The following is a 20,686-nucleotide window of genomic DNA, read 5'->3' on the forward strand; positions in this document are numbered from 1 at the left end:
ATCAAAGGCAAATAGAGATATATCTTATTAATAAGTGTCCATGCCCCAACTGAGGACAAGGAGGAGGACATAAAAGACGAATTCTATGACAACGTCGACCAGATGTACTCCAGATTACCACAGTATGACATCAAAATTGTGCTAGGAGACTTAAATGCCAAAATAGGACAAGAACAGCAATGGCAACCATATATACGAATGTTCAAACTCCACACTGAATCAGATGACAATGGTATAAGGCTTATCTACTTCACCACAGCTAGAAACATGAAAATAGCAAGTACATCATTTCCCCATAAAGACATAAATAAATCAACACGGACCTCAAATGGTTCAAATGGCTCTGAGCACTATGGGACTCAACTGCTGAGGTCATTAGTCCCCTAGAACTTAGAACTAGTTAAACCTAACTAACCTAAGGACATCACAAACATCCATGCCCGAGGCAGGATTCGAACCTGCGACCGTAGCGGTCTTGCGGTTCCAGACTGCAGCGCCTTTAACCGCACGGCCACTTCGGCCGGCCTAACACGGACCTCACAAGACGGATTAACTAGGAAGCAAATAGACCATGTTTTGATAGAGAAAAAACATAAAAAGGCAATAACAGATGTTAGGACAATAAGAGAGGCTGAGATAGGATCAGACCATTCTCTTGTGCTAATAAAGATGAAATAATCATTACCAAACCTATCAAGGAAGAACAACAGTGGTAAAAAAAAAAACCAAAGAGTAGATATGAGTAGGCTAAAAGAGGAGGAGGTGAATAAACAGTTAAAATTAAGTTTAAAAATAGATTCGCTGAATTAAAGAATGACAACAACAGAAAATAAAATGAAGATATGAACACAAAATGGAAGAAGATGACAACAGTTATGAGGGAGACAGCGCATGAACTACTAAGAGATAATAATTATAGCAATATAAAGCGCAAATCATGGTTGAACGAAACAAGTAGAAATGCAGTACAGGATAGGAAGAGAGCCAGATAGACAATGATGAACAATAACAACCATGGAGTTGGGTTGTTTGGGGAAGACCAAACAGCGAGGTCATCGGTCTCATCGGATTAGGGAAGGACGGGGAAGGAAGTCGGCCGTGCCCTTTCAAAGGAATCATCCCGGCATTTGCCTGGAGCGATTTAGAGAAATCACGGAAAACCTAAATCAGGATGGCTGGACGCGGGACTAAACCGTCGTCCTCCCGAATGCGAGTCTAGTGTGCTAGCCACTGTGCCACCTCGCTCGGTAACAACCATGGAAACCAAACAACATACAGGAAGGCACGACATAAATGAAGACTATAATGAGACGAGAAAAAAGAGCATTCATACATAAACAGATACAGAAGGCTGAGGAGGACTATAACCGGAACAATAGTACACAGTTGTACAGGACAATGAATAGCTATAGGAAAGAGTACAGAGCTAAGTCTGTGATAATGAAGGACAAGAATGGCAAACTGATCACTACGAATGAAGTAAATTTAGAGAACTGGAGGAAATACTTCAAAGGACTGCTGAACAACGAGGTAGATACCTACAACAATGAAAAAAAGGCAGAAAATAATCAGAACGTACAACCATTAATCGAAGAACCAACTGTGATGGAGGTGAAGGAGGCAATAAAAAGACTGAAAATGGGAAGACCCCTGGCACAGACATGATACAAGCAGAGCTCATCAAAGAAGGGAGAGAGATGATACATCAACGGTTACCCGATCTTATAGGAGAGGTATGGAGAAAAGAAGTAATGTCGGAGGAATAGAAAACTGCAGCTGTATGTCCCATATACAAGAAAGGAGACAAAATGCTGACACAGAACTACACAGGGATATCTCTCCTATGCACATGTTGTAAAGTAATATCAAGAATTATACTCTCAACGGGCTCAACCCATACACTAAGGAACTATTAGACACATGACAAGCAGGGTTCAGAAAAGGTAAATCAACAATCGATCAAATATTCACTCTAAGACAAATATTAGATGAGAACTGGGAGTACAATCATTATACATTTTGCCTGTTTATAGATTTCAACAAAGAATGTGGCAACATAGTAAGAGGGGAAATGCGGAGGATAGTGGCAGAGTATGGGATACCTGACAAGCTGATCAAGCTAACTAAAGTCGTCGTCGCCACCTGAGCCTGTTGCATTTTCTATGGCAGCCATGGAAACAATCAGTTCCACTATGTCAAACCAAGTATCAGCCACAGGGTGAAGTCTTCTTTAAAACTTTTCGCAAGAAACAGCGTTCGTTGAACGGTGTCATCACAAAAGTATTGGGGTGCTCATTTTACATTGTTCAAGATTCCGCTGGGCGGCATTGACGTCATCAGAACCAGCTGCGGAGCTCTTGTGTTAGTGATTCTGCCACAGAATTTGGTCCCACGGGCCCAGCACACCGCTGGGGTCCGCAACAGCAGTCACATCCACTTCTCTGCCAATCGCGTCGTGCACCGTCGAGAATGGTGCCCTTAGACATCGACGTCATGCCACTGTCGCTGTCGCTGACCTCTGCGCCAGGCTTTAACCATGGACGCATTGCCCCCTGACATCATTCACGCTGCCCCAGGGAATTCCCTTGCTGTCCGTTTCACCACAGAGTCAGCTGCCATGAATGCGGGCGTGCACCTTGTGGCCGGTTTTTCAACTGGTGTTCCCGGTCAGTCGCAAGGTGAACACCGGGGTAACGGCATGGAGCTGCCGTCTGCTGTCGTTCCATTCCATGTCTCCTCGTCTACGCCTGCATTCAGGCCTCCCACCTACCATCATCCCGTGATACAACACTGCACAACGGAAGTACGGGATTGGGGGTGGGGGGCGGGGGGTTACTGTGGTACCGCCCTAAGAACGAGATACCAAGACTAGGTTGGTAGCTCGAGACAGAACCAAAAGAAATAACAGTTGCTGCTAGACACAACAACAAATGGGAAACCGTGGCGTAGACACTCGCTCAAGAGTTTCCATACGCTACTGCTGGAGATTGCTTACTAAAGTGCGATTAAGTGCCACTAAGCCCAGTCTGCAAGCATCATCGAAGACGAGTCCGCCCCGGTAGCTGAGTGGTCAGTGCGACAGAATGTCAGTCCTAAGGGCCCGAGTTCGATTCCCGGCTGGATCGGAGATTTTCTCCGCTCAGGGACTGGGTGTTGTGTTGTCCTAATCATCATCATTGCATCCCCATCAACGCGCAAGTCGCCGAAGTGGCGTCAAATCGAAAGACTTGCACCGAGCGAACGGTCTACCCGACGGGAGGCCCTACTCACACGACGACGATGACGACGTCATCGAAAACGACAGTATCCTTCTCTACAGCCAACAGCGAGAACTGTATTAGAACAATGCAGCACAGTTTATAGTGAACTGTTCCTTGAGAGAAGAGGTTATTATGTTGTACTGTATCAATGATATAGTATGTTAACGTTCGGTGGCAGTAACTAATATACCGCGTGATCAAAAAGTCAGTATAAATTTGAAAACTGAATAAATCACGGAATAATGTAGATAGAGAGGTACAAATTGACACGCGTGCTTGGAATGACCTGGGGTTTCATTGGAACAGAAAGGCCGCGCGGGATTAGCCGAGCGGTCTGAGGCGCTTGCAGTCATGGACTGTGCGGCTGGTCCCGGCGGAGGTTCGAGTCCTCCCTCGGGTATGGGTGTGTGTGTTTGTCCTTAGGATAATTTAGGTTAACTAGTGTGTAAGCTTAGGGACTGATGACCTTAGCAGTTAAGTCCCATAAGATTTCACACCCATTTGAACATTCTCTTAGAACCAAAAAAAATACAAAAGTTCAAAAAATGTCCAACAGATGGCGCTTCATCTGATCAGAATAGCAATAATTAGCATAACAAAGTAAGACAAAGCAAAGATGATGTTCTATACAGGAAATGCTCAATATGTCCACCATCATTCCTCAACAATAGCTGCAGTCGAGGAATAATGTTGTGAACAGCACTGTACAGCATGTCCGGAGTTATGGTGAGGCATCGGCGTTGGATGTTGTCTTCCAGCATCCCTAGAGATGTCGGTCGATCACGATACACTTGCGACTTCAGGTAACCCCAAAGCTAATAATCGCACGGACTGAGGTCTGGGGACCTGGGAGGCCAAGCATGACGAAAGTGGTGGCTGAGCACACGATCACCACCAAACGACGCGCGCAAGAGATCTGTCGGACATTTTGTGAACTTTGTTTTTTTTTTTTGTTCTAGTAAAACCCCATGTCATTCCAAGCATGTGTGTCAATTTTTACCTCTCTATCCACATTATTCCGTGGTTTATTAAGTTTTCAAATTTATGCTGACATGACATTTCTGTGGCCATGGATTCTTTCAGAGTTAAATATTCCATCCTTTCCAAGTTATAATGAAGGTATCTAAAATTCTGCATGTGCTATAGTACGAATTTGGCCTCCTTCAGAAGTTAATCTAAGAACCCTTCACTGTATCACATCTATAAGAACCCTATATTTTGGCCAGAGTCAACATCTGCTCCTTCATGTGCTTTGAAATGTAAAATCTAGTTTCTAAATGTGTGTTTCACCATTATATAATTGGACAGTGTCTCCAGATCTCTTCCTCCTTTCATGATACTTGACCCGAGTGGTTGCAGTAATTAAACTGGGCTCTGAAGAAAATTTTCCCAGTCGGCTTTCTCTTTCTTTTACTTATTTTTATCCATACGAAGAGAAATTCGTATTTCAATTTAATTGTAAGAAAAATTAATTTCTAATCATTGAGTAGAATGCTGTCAACATCAGTTCTAATGTCAAATGAAACTATATGGTTCCGAGGACTTTTTCTAGTCCCAAACATCTGTGATGTTTAAATGCAGACTGAAGCGACGAATGAAAATTTGTACCGAGGCTGAGGTTCGAATATGGGAGTGCTGTGCTCACAAGACAGATGAGCTAACCACTACGCCATTCTGTTTGAGGGCTTTGCATAGCTGCACGGACCACCCTCTGAACAAATTTTCATTCATCGCTTCAGTCTGCTTATATACATAGCTGTAATATTGTTAAAATATGTGATTATCATATACTAATGTTTCATATGTACGTATCAACTTTCATCAGTGTAAGGATGGCTTGTAAGCCGAAAAATGGTTAAGAAAGTAAATTAAAACGGTCTAACTTAATTAATTTTGTGCTTTTTATTTTTAATTACAAACCTGTTCCACCTAGAAGCACCGGAATAAAAAGTAAACGTTTCTCTTATACATTCGTGAGGGCTATACCAACCTGTTTTGACCCTAGCAGTGTGTTTTTCTTTTCGTTGGATGTCTGTTCTCACGTCTGCTCGGCTGGGACTACAAACACTGAAACAATATTCTAGTACTTGTTGCACTAGTGTCTTGTACGTGACTTCCTTTAGAAATATTTTGAATGGCACGGAACCTCTCCGATAATTCTAAGTCTTCCATTCACCTTTCCTAAAATACACTATTGGCCATTAAAATTGCTACACCCCGAATATGACGTGCTACAGACGCGAAATTTAACCGACAGGAAGAAGATGCTGTGATATGCAAATGATTAGCTTTTCAGAGTATTCACACAAGGTTGGCGCCGATGGCAACACCTACAACGTGCTGACATGAGGAAAGTTTCCAACCGATTTCTCATACACAAATAGCAATTGACCGGCGTTGCCTGGTGAAACGTTGTTGTGATGCCTCGTGTAAGGAGGAGAAATGCGTACCATCACGTTTCCGACTTTGATAAAGGTCGGATTATAGCCTATCGCGATTGCGGTTTATCGTATCGCGACATTGCTGCTCACGTTGGTCGAGATCCAATGACTGTTAGCAGAATATGGAATCGGTGGGTTCAGGAGGGTAATGCGGAACGCCGTGCTGGATCCCAACGGCCTGGTATCACTAGCAGTCGAGATGACAGGTATCTTATGCGCATGGCTGTAACGGATCGTGCAGCCACGTCTCGACCCCTCAGTCAATAGATGGGGACGTTTTCAAGACAAGAACCATCTGCACGAACAGTTCGACGACGTTTTCAGCAGCATGGACTATCAGCTCGGAGACCGTGGCTGCGGTTACCCTTCACGCTGCGTCACAGACAGGAGCGCCTGCGATGGTGTACTCAACGACGAACCTGGATGCACGAATGGCAAAACGTCATTTTTTCGGATGAATCCAGGTTCTGTTTACAGCATCATGATTGTCGCATCCGTGTTTGGCGACATCGCGGTGAACGCACATTGGAAGCGTGTATTCGTCATCGCCATACTGGCGTATCACACGGCGTGATGGATGGGGTGCCATTGATTACACGTCTCGGTCTCCTCTTGTTCGCATTTACGGCACTTTGAACAGTGGACGTTACATTTCAGATGTGTTACGACCCGTGGCTCTACCCTTCATTGGATCCCTGCGAAACCCTACAGTTCAGCAGGGTAATGCACGACTGCATATTGCAGGTCTTGTACGGGCCTTTCTGGATACAGAAAATGTTAGACTGCTGCCCTGGCCAGCACATTCTCCAGATCTCTCACCAACTGAAAACGTCTGGTAAATGGTGACCGAGCAACTGGCTCGTCACAATACGCCAGTCACTACTCTTGATGAACTGTGGTATCGTGTTGAAGCCGCATGGGCAACTGTACCTGTGCACACCATCCAAGCTCTGTTTGACTCACCGAGCGAGGTGGCGCAGTGGTAGCACACTGGACTCGCATTCGGGAGGACGACGGTTCGATCCCGCATCCGGCCATCCTGATTTAGGTTTTCCGTGATTTCCCTAAATCGCTCCAGGCAAATGCTGGGATGGTTCCTTTGAAAGGGCACGGCCGACTTCCTTCCCTAATCCGATGAGACCGATGACCTCGCTGTTTGGTCTCTTCCCCCAAACAATCCAATCCAATCTGTTTGACTCAATGCCCAGGCGTATCAAGGCCGTTATTACGGCCAGAGGTGGTTGTTCTGGATACTGATTTCTCAGGATCTATGCACCTAAATTGCGTGAAAATGCAATCAGATGTCAGTTCTAGTATAATATATTTGTCCAGTGAATACCCGTTTATCATCTGCATTTCTTCTTGGTGTAGCAGTTTTAATGGCCAGTAGTGTAGCTGCTGAGGTTCTAGAGTACGGTTGGGAAAGAATAAATGAACGATGTGGTTGCAGGGTTTTATGGCGAGGCAGTGTCGCCGGACTGTGGCTGCACGGCCGTGCAGAAGACCCACGGCTTCTCGGTGGCGGGCGTGGTGCCTCTGGCGGCAGCGCAGCGCGCTGCTGAAGTGCGCGTCTTCCGCGGCCGCGGCATTCTGCTGCTGCGCAACCCCTACGAGGCGCTCATCTCCTACCGCAACTTCCTCTACGGCGGACACACCGGTTTCGCGCCACGCACCCGCTTCCAGGGACCTGGTGAGTCTGTTGCTCGCCTTGTGTACGAACCACTGTCCGCAGCTGTCAGGAATGAGCCCGCGATTCATGTGTGGTAGCAGCAGCAGCATGCAAGATCCCCTCGCTTCTAAACTGATACTGTTACTACTCAGCTTAGCTGCGAGTCCGTAGAGGGTGATATATGTGACGTACAGTATAACTGGTCAGCATTTCCACCCGGAATTTGAGAGTGTAAGTCGGACCTTCCTTGATCCGCCTTGGTGGTTCGTATCGTCGGATTTCCTCCTACCTGTGCGCGGTGCAGCTCTCGTAGATGTCGTCCCGTGCAGATTCTTCATTGGCGCATTGGATGTCTCTGTCGGTGGAAGCTAATTATCTGAAATTGCTGTCGATCAATTTTGGGGTATCTATTTACTCGAAATTAACATTCAGAATGCCGTAATATCAGTTTTATTTCTATTAGATCAGTAATAAAACACTCATGTCACAAACCACTCGTAACTGAGAGCATGGCTGACATCGAACAAGACAAGAAGAGCTCATAACGCCGACTGCCGACTTTGGCGCGCAGTCCGTATCTCTTACTAATTTCGTCACAGTTCGTGGATTTACGATCAAGTTCGTACTTACTAAGATATGCATTTGTTAATGAACGGGTGTGAATTTTAACGAGGCAAAATTATGATAAATAGTGTTAAACAGCCAGAGGCTCCTCCTAGTATTCATGTTGTCATAAATGACTTTAATTATTAAATATAAATAAACAAAATCGGTGACTTTGTCGCCAAGATACCGGTACTTCCCGTCACGTATATTTCCCAGGCTGACGCTTGTTGCTACGGTCCAGCGCCGAGCCCACCCCACTACGCGCGACATATGGTCGCTTCGTCACCTAGCCAGCCAGCGTGGGAAATGCTCTCCGACTCATGGCCGGCTACGGACTACAGTACTTCCTAACTGTCGTGAATACATCAATAAGAGACAATAATTTATTAAAACTGGTAAAAATGTCTTCCTCACGTAAGAGTCACCTTACAAGCAGCAGCAGTAATAGTAGTAGTAGTAGCAGTAGTAGTAGTTGTGTTATTCATACAGTAATCACTTTTACTTGACACTGGCATAAGGTTGCAAAGAAACATGAAAACAGAAAGAGCACGTATGATAGATTGTAAGCAAGGCGAATGGTCGGTCGATGTTGATGTCTTGGAAGAATGTTAGGAAAGTTATGTTCAACTATAAAGGAGACTGTTGTTGTTGTTGTGGTCTTCAGTCCTGAGACTGGTTTGATGCAGCTCTCCATGCTACTCTATCCTGTGCGAGCTTCTTCATCTCCAAGTACCTACTGCAGCCTACATCCTTCTGAATCTGCTTAGTGTATTCATCTCTTGGTCTCCCTAAACGATTTGTACGCTCCACGCTGCCCTCCAATACTAAATTGGTGACCCCTCGATGTCTCAGAACATGTCCTACCAACCGATCCCTTCTTCTACTCAAGTTGTGTCACAAGCTCCTCCTCTCCCCAATTCTATTCAATACCTCCTCATTAGTTATGTGGTCTACCCATCTAATCTTCAATATTCTTCTGTATCACCACATGTCGAAAGATTCTGATCTCTTCTTGTCTAAACTATTTATCGTCCATCTTTCACTTCCATACATGGCTACACTCCATACAAATACTTTCAGAAACGACTTCCTGACACTTAAATCTACACTCGATGTTAACAAATTTCTCTTCTTCAGAAACGCTTTCCTCGCCATTGCCAGTCTACTTTTTATATCCTCTCTACTTCGACCATCATCAGTTATTTTGCTCCCCAAATAGCAAAACTCCTTTACTACTTTAAGTGTCTCATTTCCTAATCTAATTCCCTCAGCATCAACCGACTTAATTCGACTACATTCCATTATCCTAGTTTTGCTTTTGTTGATCTTCATCTTATGTCCTCCTTTCAAGATACTGTCCATTCCGTTCAACTGCTCTTCCAAGTCCTTTGCTGTCTCTGACGGAATTACAATGTCATCGGCGAACCTCAAAGTTTTTATTTCTTCTCCATGGATTTTAATTCCTACTCCGAACTTTTCTTTTGTTTCCTTTATTGCTTGCTCAATGTACAGATTGAATAACATCGGGGATAGGCTACAACCCTGTCTCACTCCCTTCCCAACCACTGCTTCCCTTTCATACCCCTCGACTCTTATAACTGCCATCTGCTTTCTGTACAAATTGTAAATAGCCTTTCGCTCCCTGTATTTTACCCCTGCCACCATCAAAATTTGAAAGAGAGCATTCCAATCAACATTGTCAAAAGCTTCCTCTAAGTCTACAAATGCTAGAAACGTAGGTTTGCCTTTCGTTAATCTTTCTTCTAAGATAAGTCGTAGGGTCAGTATTGCCTCACGTGTTCCATCGTTCCTACGGAATCCAAACTGATCTTCCCCAAGGTCGGTTTCTACCAGTTTTTCCATTCGTCTGTAAAGAATTCGCGTTAGTATTTTGCAGCTGTGACATATTAAACTGATAGTTCGGTTATTTTCACATCTGTCAACACCTGCTTTCTTTGGGATTGGAATTATTATATTCTTCTTGAAGTCTGAGGGTATTTCGCCTGTCTCATACATCTTGCTCGCCAGATGGTAGAGTTTTGTCAGGACTGGCTCTCCCAAGGCTGTCAATAGTTCTAATGGAATGTTGTCTACTCCGGGGGCCTTGTTTCGACTCAGGTCTTTCAGTGCTCTGTCAAACCCTTCACGCAGTATCATATCTCCCATTTCATCTTCATCTACATCCTCTTCCATTTCCATAATATTGTCCTCAAGTACATCGCCTTTGTATGGACCCTCTATATACTGCTTCCACATTTCTGCTTAGAACTGGGTTTCCATCTGAGCTCTTGACATTCATGCAAGTGGTTCTCCTTTCTCCAAAGGTCTCTTTAATTTTCCTATACGCAGTATCTATCTTACCCCTAGCGAGACAAGCCTCTACATCCTTACATTTGTACTCTAGCCATGCCTGCTTAGTCATTTTGCACTTCCTGTCGATTTCATTTTTGAGACGTTTGTATTCCTTTTTGCCTGCATCATTTACTGCATTTTTATATTTTCTCCTTTCATCAATTAAATTCAATATTTATTCTGTTACCCAAGGGTTTCTACTAGCCCTCGTCTTTTTACCTATTTGGTCCTCTGCTGCCTTCACTATTTCATCCCCTTTTTGCAGTTTCTTCAGTTTTAATCTACAATTCATAACCAATAGATTGTCGTCAGAGTCCACATCTGCCCTGGAAATGTCTTACAATTTAAAACCTGGTTCCTAAATCTCTGTCTTACCATTATATAATCTATCTGATACCTTTTAGTATCTCCAGGGTTCTTCCATGTATACAACCTTCTTTCATGATTCTTAAACCAAGTGTTAGCTACGATTAAGTTATGCTCTGTGCAAAATTCTACCAGACGGCTTCCTCTTTCATTTCTTAGCCCCAATCCATATTCACCTACTATGTTTTCTTCTGTCCCTTTTCCTACGCTTGAATTCCAGTCACCCATGACTATTAAATTTTCGTCTCCCTTCACTATTTGAATAATTTCTCTTATAAAGGAGACTACGTTCAGATATTTGCGAGAAGCATTCCCGAGTACCGCTCGAGTGTTCGGGAACCGCACCATGTTGTATAAAGAAAGCGTCGAAGCATGTGAGTGGCTCGTTGCTTCGTTTGTAACCGGTTAAGTTTCATCAACAACCTGTATTACGGAAATGTTCCGTGAAATCAAATGGGTATCAGTGGTGGGAAGCAAGCGTTCTTTTCACGAAGTGACATTCATAAAATTTGGAGAACCAACAGGTTTCATAAAGATTCTACAGCCAGAAACTTACCCCTTACCCTAAGAAACTCGCAGAAAAAGAATCACGGCTCATGCAGAAGACTGTCGTTTATTTCTCGAGTCGAACGAAATAGGGAATGACTGGCAGTTATACAAGATAACCTCTGCATGGTGTCTTGTAGGGACCTTGGAAAGTACGTTACAAATGCCGTCCCAGGCTAAATCATGATGCGGCAAGAACGGCTCATCACCAGAGCGGAAGGCAGGTTCTCTAGTTTTTAACAGACATAATTCTGATGCGGCACAGCTGACACAGTCTTAGACTGAAATGGCGCACCTACAGGAAATTTACTCCTAAGCTGAACTGTACGGGACAGCACTACTCTTGTGGGCATATTGTTTAAATTGCACACAGATTTATTGCAAAAACCTGGTGGTATATGGATGAGATGGCAACGGCCTTGCCGCAGGGTAACACCGGTTCCCCTCCGATCACCGTAGTTAAGTGCTGCTGGGCTGGGCTAACACTTGGATGGGCCACCGTCCCGATCCACTGAGCGCTGTTGGTAAGCAGAGTGCACTCAGCCCTCGTGAGGCCAATTTAGGAGCTACATGACTGGTAGCGGCTCTGTTCACGAAAACCGACAGCGGCCGGGAGACCGGTGTGCTGACCACGTGATCTCTGTCCCTCTCCATATCCCCAATACCCACATCCAATGACACCTATCTGCAGAGGATCACAAGGCAGTCGTACAGTACCGTTTGGGGTTGCGAGGCCTGTTCGGACGGAGTTTAGTTTAGTTTATAGGGATGAAATACAGCGTCGCGTCTAGCCATACTGAAACGGGGGCCAGAAACCTGAGGCGTCACAGACATGGTGATCTGCAATGAAGGAAGATATTGCACGATGTAGGCTGAAAGAACATCTCGGAAAAAAGAGATTTTCGAATGCAGAAGACGTTCACATAGAGGTTATCGAAATGCTACGTAATCAAGGAGTCGACTTCTGTCGCAGAGAATCTGAAATGTCGACGGAACGTTCCGACTACTGTTTACAAAGTCTTGGTTAATTTGCTGATACGTGATTGCTGTGTCGGAGGAGACAAAACAAGCCTACTGTGACGAAGAATTTTAGCGCACTGTCTGAGGTTTACTGTGTTGGGTGGGAAGCTGTTATAAGGCCAACGTGAGTTGCGTATGTTACTATTTAAATTAATGAAACAAAATTTCAAATGGTTCAAATGGCTGTGAGCACTATGGGACTCAACTTCTGAGGTCATTAGTCCCCTAGAACTTAGAACTAGTTAAACCTAACTAACCTAAGGACATGACAAGCATCCATGCCCGAGGCAGGATTCGAACCTGCGACCGTAGCGGTCTCGCGGTTCCAGACTGCAGCGCCTAGAACCGCACGGCCACTTCGGCCGGCAAACAAAATTTCCTTAGACCTTTAAATACTACATGAAAATAAAACGAAATGTCAAAAAAACAAGTAAAATTTTCACTGAGCTGGAAGCCGACAGCAACAGCTTATGCGAATACCGATTGTTATGGAATTTTCAAATATATAAGGCATTTCAAAGACCCTCCAGAAACTCTAAATCTTAAAGCCAAACGACTGTTTGTGGTCGGATCTGAACTGTCTACTCGCAGTGCACCAGCCAGTGGTGCTAACCCAGGGCCGGCCAAACGCTGCACAGTGTGCAGACGTGCGGAAGTGCTGCACATGTGCGCACGTGTGCGACAGCGACATCTGTTATTAGGCATGTGTCCTAAATGAACGGCGGCGGCTCCTCTTCCCTGTTTATGTGGTACACGCAAGAGCGCAACATACCCAGTCTCGTTTACCCCTGGTGACCGTAACTTTAACAGAGAAGTACTGAGAAATGGCAGGTACTGTGAAAAAGCAAAGAACGGAAGATCTATGTTCTCAGTCGTTTTGATCAAGCATCAGTGATGAAAATCTCCCGCAACTGCTTGCGTTTGTCAAAGAGCCGTGCTTTTGTGCCCGATATTAGCTATATCATTTCTCATGACCAGTGATAAACGTGTTTGGATTTATTCCTTTCATAATTAAAAATTATTGTTTACTAATTGTGCACTATTGCCTCATTGTGCTCCATGTTTCATTATTATAAGGAAAATTTGTCATTAAACCGATTGTTGTATACTTACATTTAGGTTCTTTAAAAAAAAATGTGTGAAGGGCTACGCTCAGCTGAAGTCGATAAAACATAACATTCATCTAATTGTCGGTTATGCAGATTTCAGACGGAACTGATGAAAGATATAGCAATAATGGTACAGGTCATCATCGAGAGATCTGCGGTTGTCATTCTGTTCAGAGGTCAGTGAGACAGAAATTTTGTGGGTATAACTCAGGGCACCGAGAATTAGTTATAGGAAACCTTGCATTAGTTTAATGTTATTTGAAATCATGACTAAGGTTCGTTGTAAGTCGCTAAGTGCTCTCTTTCTTAATACTAGATCAAAAACACTAAGCGTATTTACGTGCCGTCAGTCAAGCTGCCTTAATAAAAACCCACGGTTGTTAACTGTATTACTTGTCTTACTGGGTTAAACTGTTAACATAAAAGTAGACGTCTCAATGAGTAGACTTTGACAGTATTTTAAATGTTTAATACCCGAAATACCTTCCCACGGTTGACATGCAAGCTGTGGAAAGAGCACTATAGTCCGTGAGACGAGTGATTGGTACTGACAGTTGTGGCGGGCAGACGGCGCTGTTGCCGAACGTGGCTCACAGCACGCGGCGCCCTGTCTGCTACACGCATTCTCTAGCAGCAGAAATAAAAGCGAGACAAAATACAAGTCGTATTGGTACGCGTGAATTTATTTAAAGTTGATGCTTGAAATATATTAACTCGAAAACTGATAAGAGCTATTTAGTACAAGTATCTAAGATGCTGAAACATAATAAAGTTATTTGTTAAACTTCACAACTGAAATGAAAACTATTTTCGCAAGTTGTTGAACATTAGCAGTTTTGGTTTCCATTGTTAAGTATTAGCATTATTAATTTGTTCTACTACAAGCTACAGAATAATTGGTCAGTGTATTAAGAGTTATAATCTGAAGAAAGTATTCACAATATGATGATCTGGTTGTAGATCGATAGCAAACTCCCTCCTTACATTCCTGAATACGTTGTAGTTACTGTAATGGAAAAACACTCACATCACTGTCAGAATCTGATATGACATTGTCTTCCTCAGCACTACTCGAACTATCACTGCTCTCTCCCAGATGTATAATTAAATTTTCGATGCATTCTTCCACAACCCCCTCGGTTTTGGCCGCCTCTCTGATGGCACTTGCAGTGCTGTTTACAATTTTAGCCCACGTCTCGCTTGTCACTTTATTGATAGCTGCTGGAAGGAGAGTTTCCACTTCAGAGATCGTGAATTTTTTATTGTTTGCAGCAATGTAATTTTTTATCTGCGCCCACACTCCTTCAATTGCATTGAAGTGACAGTGGTATGGAGGAAGCCGAACGATTTCATGCCCGTGCCTTTTAGCAATCTCGTCAATTACATATGTTGGAAATTGGGGTTTCTTTTGTGCCACAATTTCGACCAGTTCCGCCTTCCTTAAATCTTCTCTGAAATCTACTTTTCGCCGTTTCAACCACTAAATGATATCGTCTTTTCTTGTTGCCAAGGTTGGTGCCTTATCGTGAACAACAGAATGATAAGGCGCATTGTCCATAACAATCACTGATGGACTTGTCAGATTCGTCATAAGCGATGTCTCGAACCATTCTTGAAATACTACACTGTTCATTTCTTCATGGTAATCTCCCGTCTTTTTTGACCGAAACATTTTCAAGCAGTTTGGCACAAAACCTTTCGATGTTTCTGCATGTAAGACAATAATACGCCCTCCTTTGCCAACAGGCACTGCCATTGTCCCCTCGGGCGTTCCATCATTCCAGCCTCTACGTAAAGAATGGCTGGCATTGACCCAAGTTTCATCTAACCACACTATACTTTCGAATTCCACACCCATGATCCTGCGCAGAAATCTGCACCGCCATGCAACTACATCTGTCCTTTCCATTAATATTTTACGTCCGTTAAACAGTGAATAGCTGAAGCCTATGTCTTTCAACAATGTACACAATGAAAATTTGCTCCCTTTAAAAAGATCATCTTTCTGAAGCGACACCTGTAATTTAGATAGAGTGGGATGTTCCCTTCTCTTATAATAGCTATATATATGACGACGAATAGCGTCTTTCTGAAAATCGTCCAAAGCTGTCACCTGCTTATTTCTCGGTCGCTTCTTTCCTGGTGTGTGCAGCTTTGTTGTGCCACTCTCGTCACAATCTACACTATACTGTTCTTTCCCTATCTTTACAACAGTGTTCTTATTTTCAATGCTGCTGCAGTTCTCTTCACAACCTGAACAACAGGAATCAAGGGCCCACCTTTGTCCTTTACTTTCTCAAAGTAATCCCTCACAGAGCACACGAATTCACGGGCCTGGGTGTGTAGCACAGTTTTCTTCCTCCGTTTCACTTCTTGTGTTGGGCTGGTACTACCCGCCGCACTAGACATTGTTTACAACGAAACATAAACAAAGAAACACTAAAAACAACAAAAACGAAATAAACTGCGAATTCAACTTCAGACAAACGACGAACGACCGCACCGCCTGCACGCGAGACACTGGTGAGTTTCATAAGCGCGCGCGACCGGGGTTCAGAGCGGCAACGTGGCCCTTACTACCCGCTCAAAGTCAGGCCGTCATTGGCTGCCTGCCTGCGGTCGCTAGGCAACGGAAAGACGCTACCGAGCTGTCAATACCAAAGACTCGTCTCCCAGACTATAGAATGCGCCGGTACAGAGTATCTCGGCAAGTGGATAAAGCGACATCTGTGCGTAGAAACGTGCACTACATGAACGCTGACGGCTGCGGCGTGCACGCTGTGACCCGGAAGTTGCACATGTGCAGGAGCACCGCACGCGTGCAGAATTTCTGGCCGGCCCTGTAGCTGACCTCTATGCAACACTCACCGACATTGATCCCTGAGGCCGCTGTCAGAGATGTTCTGACTGGAGCCGACTACAGCACCCAGGATCTTGTCAGTGGTCTTCAGTATATCGGTCCGGTGCAGTTAAACCCTCTTCGCTTTCATGAGTACCAACTGTGCCCTTCCCGTCGAATATTCACTATCGTCGAATAGGTCTTCAGTCTCCTTGAATATCCCATCATCAATGTGCGCCGCTGGACTATAAGGCTTCATACTGATGACACTGACAATGACTCGGCGCTTTTCTCTTCTTCATAAACGGTCATAATCCCCAGTTTCATATATGACGTTCGACAAGCAATGAAAGATACAAGGCGGACTGAAGTAGCGCTTTAGTAACTTTTTCGATACACCAACTTCGTGCACAGGCGTATGAATCCATACCAAGTTTCCAGGAGTGTATCGCACTGTCAAGTACTTGCTCCTGCGCCTCCGGTGGTTGTATACGAGCAGGCTATTATGGTTTTTGGACCTGGTAGTGAGGTGTTTCTCGTAGTTACACTCAGATGGTACGGTTTAAACAGAAACAGTGTATCCGTAACTGTTTTGGAATCGAGTCCTTGGAGCAGAAAGAACGGTGTGAGGCCTCCAGAGTCTTGCTTTCCTGTTTTACATGTGAATGTCGCGATGAGCAGCATTTTGTCCCAATCTCTCCGTTCGACATCAACACATGTCGTATTGTGAGGCCATTCGTCTGTGGATTGTAGTCAGTTGTCATCCTGTTGACGATGTCACAACGTGAGTTACCTCTGATAATAGTCTCGACTGAAAAAATTTTCCGCGATCAGATATCATCACACAGGTTGCACCATACTTCAAAATAATGCCTTCTGCACCGAGCTTCGGCAGTTGGTAGAGCTTTGGTGAACGCAACGTGAGGGAGGTAATCAGTGCAGACAATTATCCATCAATTTCCATTTGTTGATTTCTGGAACCTCCCCAAAAGGTCGATTCCAGTTCGAATGAATGAGGGGACTGGTACCAGTTGCCTCTTAGATAATTGTGCAACGTATATCAAAATATGGAATTCCTAATACTGTGCATATAGTGTTTAAAGGGCCTGTAGAGACTTGGCCAATGATTCCTGTATCTAACTTTGCGTCCAGTCTTACGGTTCAAGGCTACTAGATGTTGAAGCGAATTAAAAATGATTCAGGACAGCTACCTGTTGATGAGCTGGGATGGCAAGGAACCATTTCTGCCCCAGTGGATCTTATTTCCCCTTATACATTTCTCCATTTATTAATCGGAATTTTTCATTTGCTCACTTCCTCCTCCTTAAAGATTTCTGGTTTTTCAGCATTGCTGTTGAGCAGCACTGTCATCTGGCACAACGATGACTGTGACTTCACGTATACTACTGTGTTTTTCCAAAGGATTCCTTGACAGGCCGTCGGCGTCCCTGTGTTGGTGTCCACTTATGTATGCCTATGTGACATCACATTCCTGAAGCTTCAGTGACCACCTCTTCAGCCGACCCGACAGATCCTTCAGCCTAGGCGGCCAGTATAGATAATTTCCGACTTGCAGAATACTCTGGAAACATAAGTTAGCACATTTTCAGTATTTTCGTGAATTTGCACTAGAATGGCTACTATCCCATAACCGCTAGAGTCTCGGCGTTCTCGTCTATATTGCTGGAAATGAAAAAGATGTTAGCACCTCCTTAAGGACAAGGAAACACATGTCTTTCACCTCGTTACAGGGAAATTTGACGTGTCGCAGCAGCAATTTTTGCGAGTGACGTGCCTTGGTACTGATGGCCTTTATGAAACGGCGGTAGTACGAGCTAATACTGAGAAATCTTCCCACATCACGATTGTGCCAAGTAGTCGGAAAATCTAAGAATGTTCTTATTTTCTTTAGATCTAAACGGTTTCCATCGTCATTCACTAAATTTTTATTTCTTTGGCGACAAAGAGGCACTTTTTGGGATTCAGGGATGGGCCTGCAATCTGACTACAATTTTAAACGGTTGTCATATTGCTTAGATATTCTTCAGCTTTCTCCGTAATAACGATAATGTTATCCACATAGCAAAGACAAGTCGTCCATCTGAGGTGTCGAAGCAGGTTGTCCGTCACACGTTCGAAGATGTTTGGAGCCTTACGAGGTCTACATTTCACAAATTTAATCTCACAACGGCCGTCAGGAGACATTAAGGTATTCTCGGCTTGGTCAGCTTCGTTAAACTCGATTTCCCAGCATCATATTTAAATGTTCATAGTTGAGAAATGCTTTGATCACTGTCACTGTCACTGAGATTTTCTGACGTCATTGTGACTGTTTTCCATGGTGGATAAGCGTCTAGGGTTACCTTGCCTTCATTGATAGTCACATAGCTTATATTTCCTGAAGGCGGCGTCAAAGTGAGCAGAGGAAGAATGAAAGATTAATGTTTAAGGCCCTGTCACCACCAAGTTCATTAGAGATGCAGTAAAAACTCGAATTACGAGAGGATGGGGAAGGAAATCGGCTGTGCCCTTTTCAAAGGAACCCTCCTGGAATTTGGCTCTAGCGATTGAGCGAAATCACGGTAAACGTAAATCTGAACCATCGTAACCCAGATCCAGTGTGCTAACCAGTGGGCCACATTGCCCTGCAAAAAGCAGCTGCGATCTCAGTACGACCGTGGGAGAAACGGCTACACCATGCTGGGAGCCACCTTGTCTAGGGTTTGGCGATGGATGTCGTCTATAGGTCGATTATGGTCGTCTGCAGATGACTGGCATGAATATAATTGTTGTGATGGGTGTTCTCTGGTGGAGTAGTAGTCATCGAAAACTCGCCTTCCTTCTCTACAGTAATGGACAATGTGTCCACAGTTTAAACACACCAGCGTGTTGTCCTCTGTCATTCAAATATCTGTTCTTCAATTGGGCGTTGCACTTGGCGTAAGAGTTACTTGTCATTGCGTCGGTGGGGGTGCTAGATTCTCATTTGTTGGCTGCGACCTAAGTACAAGTTACATCCATTCTTCCTTGCGCGTTTGACTGCTGTTGGAGATTGGTGCTAAAAATCGATACATCTCTTCTTCAAGATTCTGTATTACCTCCTGATCTATCGGATCGACATTCTTGGCTACTATCTTTAGCCTACTTTGTCCCACAGTTCGGGTTGCCACAAAATACTGTATCCTTCACTCACTATATAGCGTGTGAGAGAGGCGTAGCCGTTGTGGTCTTCGAAAACTGTCATGGAACCCATATTCTGGAGTCGCTCATAGTTCTTTCGTTAGAATTTATTTCTGTAGAATTTCCACTTGATGAATTACTCGACTGTTAAGACATCCTTTATCAGAAGAGCTTGGTACATGTCTTCCACAACTTGTTCCGTCGAGTACGATATTTTTCAGCCTTTATCATACTAAAATTCACCTGTGGCATAGGGCAAAACATTCCTTATGTCAGACTGTGTCATTTCCACAAGACACTTGCCCGTGTTGTTCTATTGCTCCTCCGCTAAGCGGACTTGCTGTTTATTGTAGCCAAATGTTTCCTGTAGTTCGATTTGGAATTTATCCCAGCCACTATGTAACTCTTCGTTGACCTAGAACCATTATTGGGCTGTGCCGCCTAAGTAAAGGCACTCATTAGCCAAACAAATCAAGTCATACCATCTATTCTACTTGGGGTTTTGGTCAAATCCTTTCTGCAATTTGGTCGGGTCCTGAGCCGCATTTTCAGAAAAGGCCTACACATATAGACGCAGTTGTGGCCTGAGATCGTCCACTTTGATGAAAATCTCGCTACCGCTGGGTTCTAGGGCAGCACATATACAATGAAAGTAGAATAGTAAGTAGTAAAATACGTTACTCACCTTTGGTAACGCTGGTTACAGCAAGTGTAGAATTCGAGATTAGCCTGTCTGTTCTGACTATAGTTTCAGGAATACGAACTAAACAAAAACGTTCTCGGAACTAAATTCAGAAAAAAACTATTCTTATTTCTTGATGTACTATTCGAAGAACAGTTCCATACGAACAGTACTCAGCTAAACACCTAAGCAGACGGTTTCTGTCCGTAAACAATAATTCTATTTCCTGTTCTGTTTCCACTGAAGGCTGACTATTTATCGGACACTGTTTCTCACTCGACGACTTGAAGACTTGGAGACAGGACGAACATTCTGCAGGATTGACCTACAACTTGGAACTCAAAACTTCTGCCGGTGCACCGTTAGTTAAGCGCGCGTATCTCTTGCTGGTGGCCTGCTGCTCCAGGGGGCTCGACTCTAGCGGGCAGGTGGTTGGTTTGCGCACAGCGATGTTCCTGCTGCCAACAGGCGTCCACGGTATTTATGGTACCAACTGTCACAAACTCTTCTTGTGTGGTATCTCAGTACGCCACAAGTAATTAATCTTTATCTGAATTTTTGCGCCGGCCTAAGTGGCCGTGCGGTTAAAGGCGCTGCAGTCTGGAACTGCAAGACC

The 20,686-nt window shown here is 44.2% G+C and overlaps 1 protein-coding gene across 1 annotated transcript in view; it reads left to right on the plus strand.

The window, feature by feature from the left end:
* Positions 1-20,686, plus strand: part of LOC126471322 (WSC domain-containing protein 1-like) — a 183,734-nt gene that overhangs the window by 55,667 nt on the left and 107,381 nt on the right. The window contains exon 2 of the mRNA XM_050099445.1: positions 7,152-7,391. Coding sequence (XP_049955402.1) covers positions 7,152-7,391 — 240 coding nt within the window. The remainder of the gene's footprint in view (positions 1-7,151; positions 7,392-20,686) is intronic.

Source organism: Schistocerca serialis, chromosome 3 (assembly GCF_023864345.2).
Source record: "Schistocerca serialis cubense isolate TAMUIC-IGC-003099 chromosome 3, iqSchSeri2.2, whole genome shotgun sequence".
NCBI classification, from domain to species: Eukaryota; Metazoa; Arthropoda; class Insecta; order Orthoptera; family Acrididae; genus Schistocerca; species Schistocerca serialis.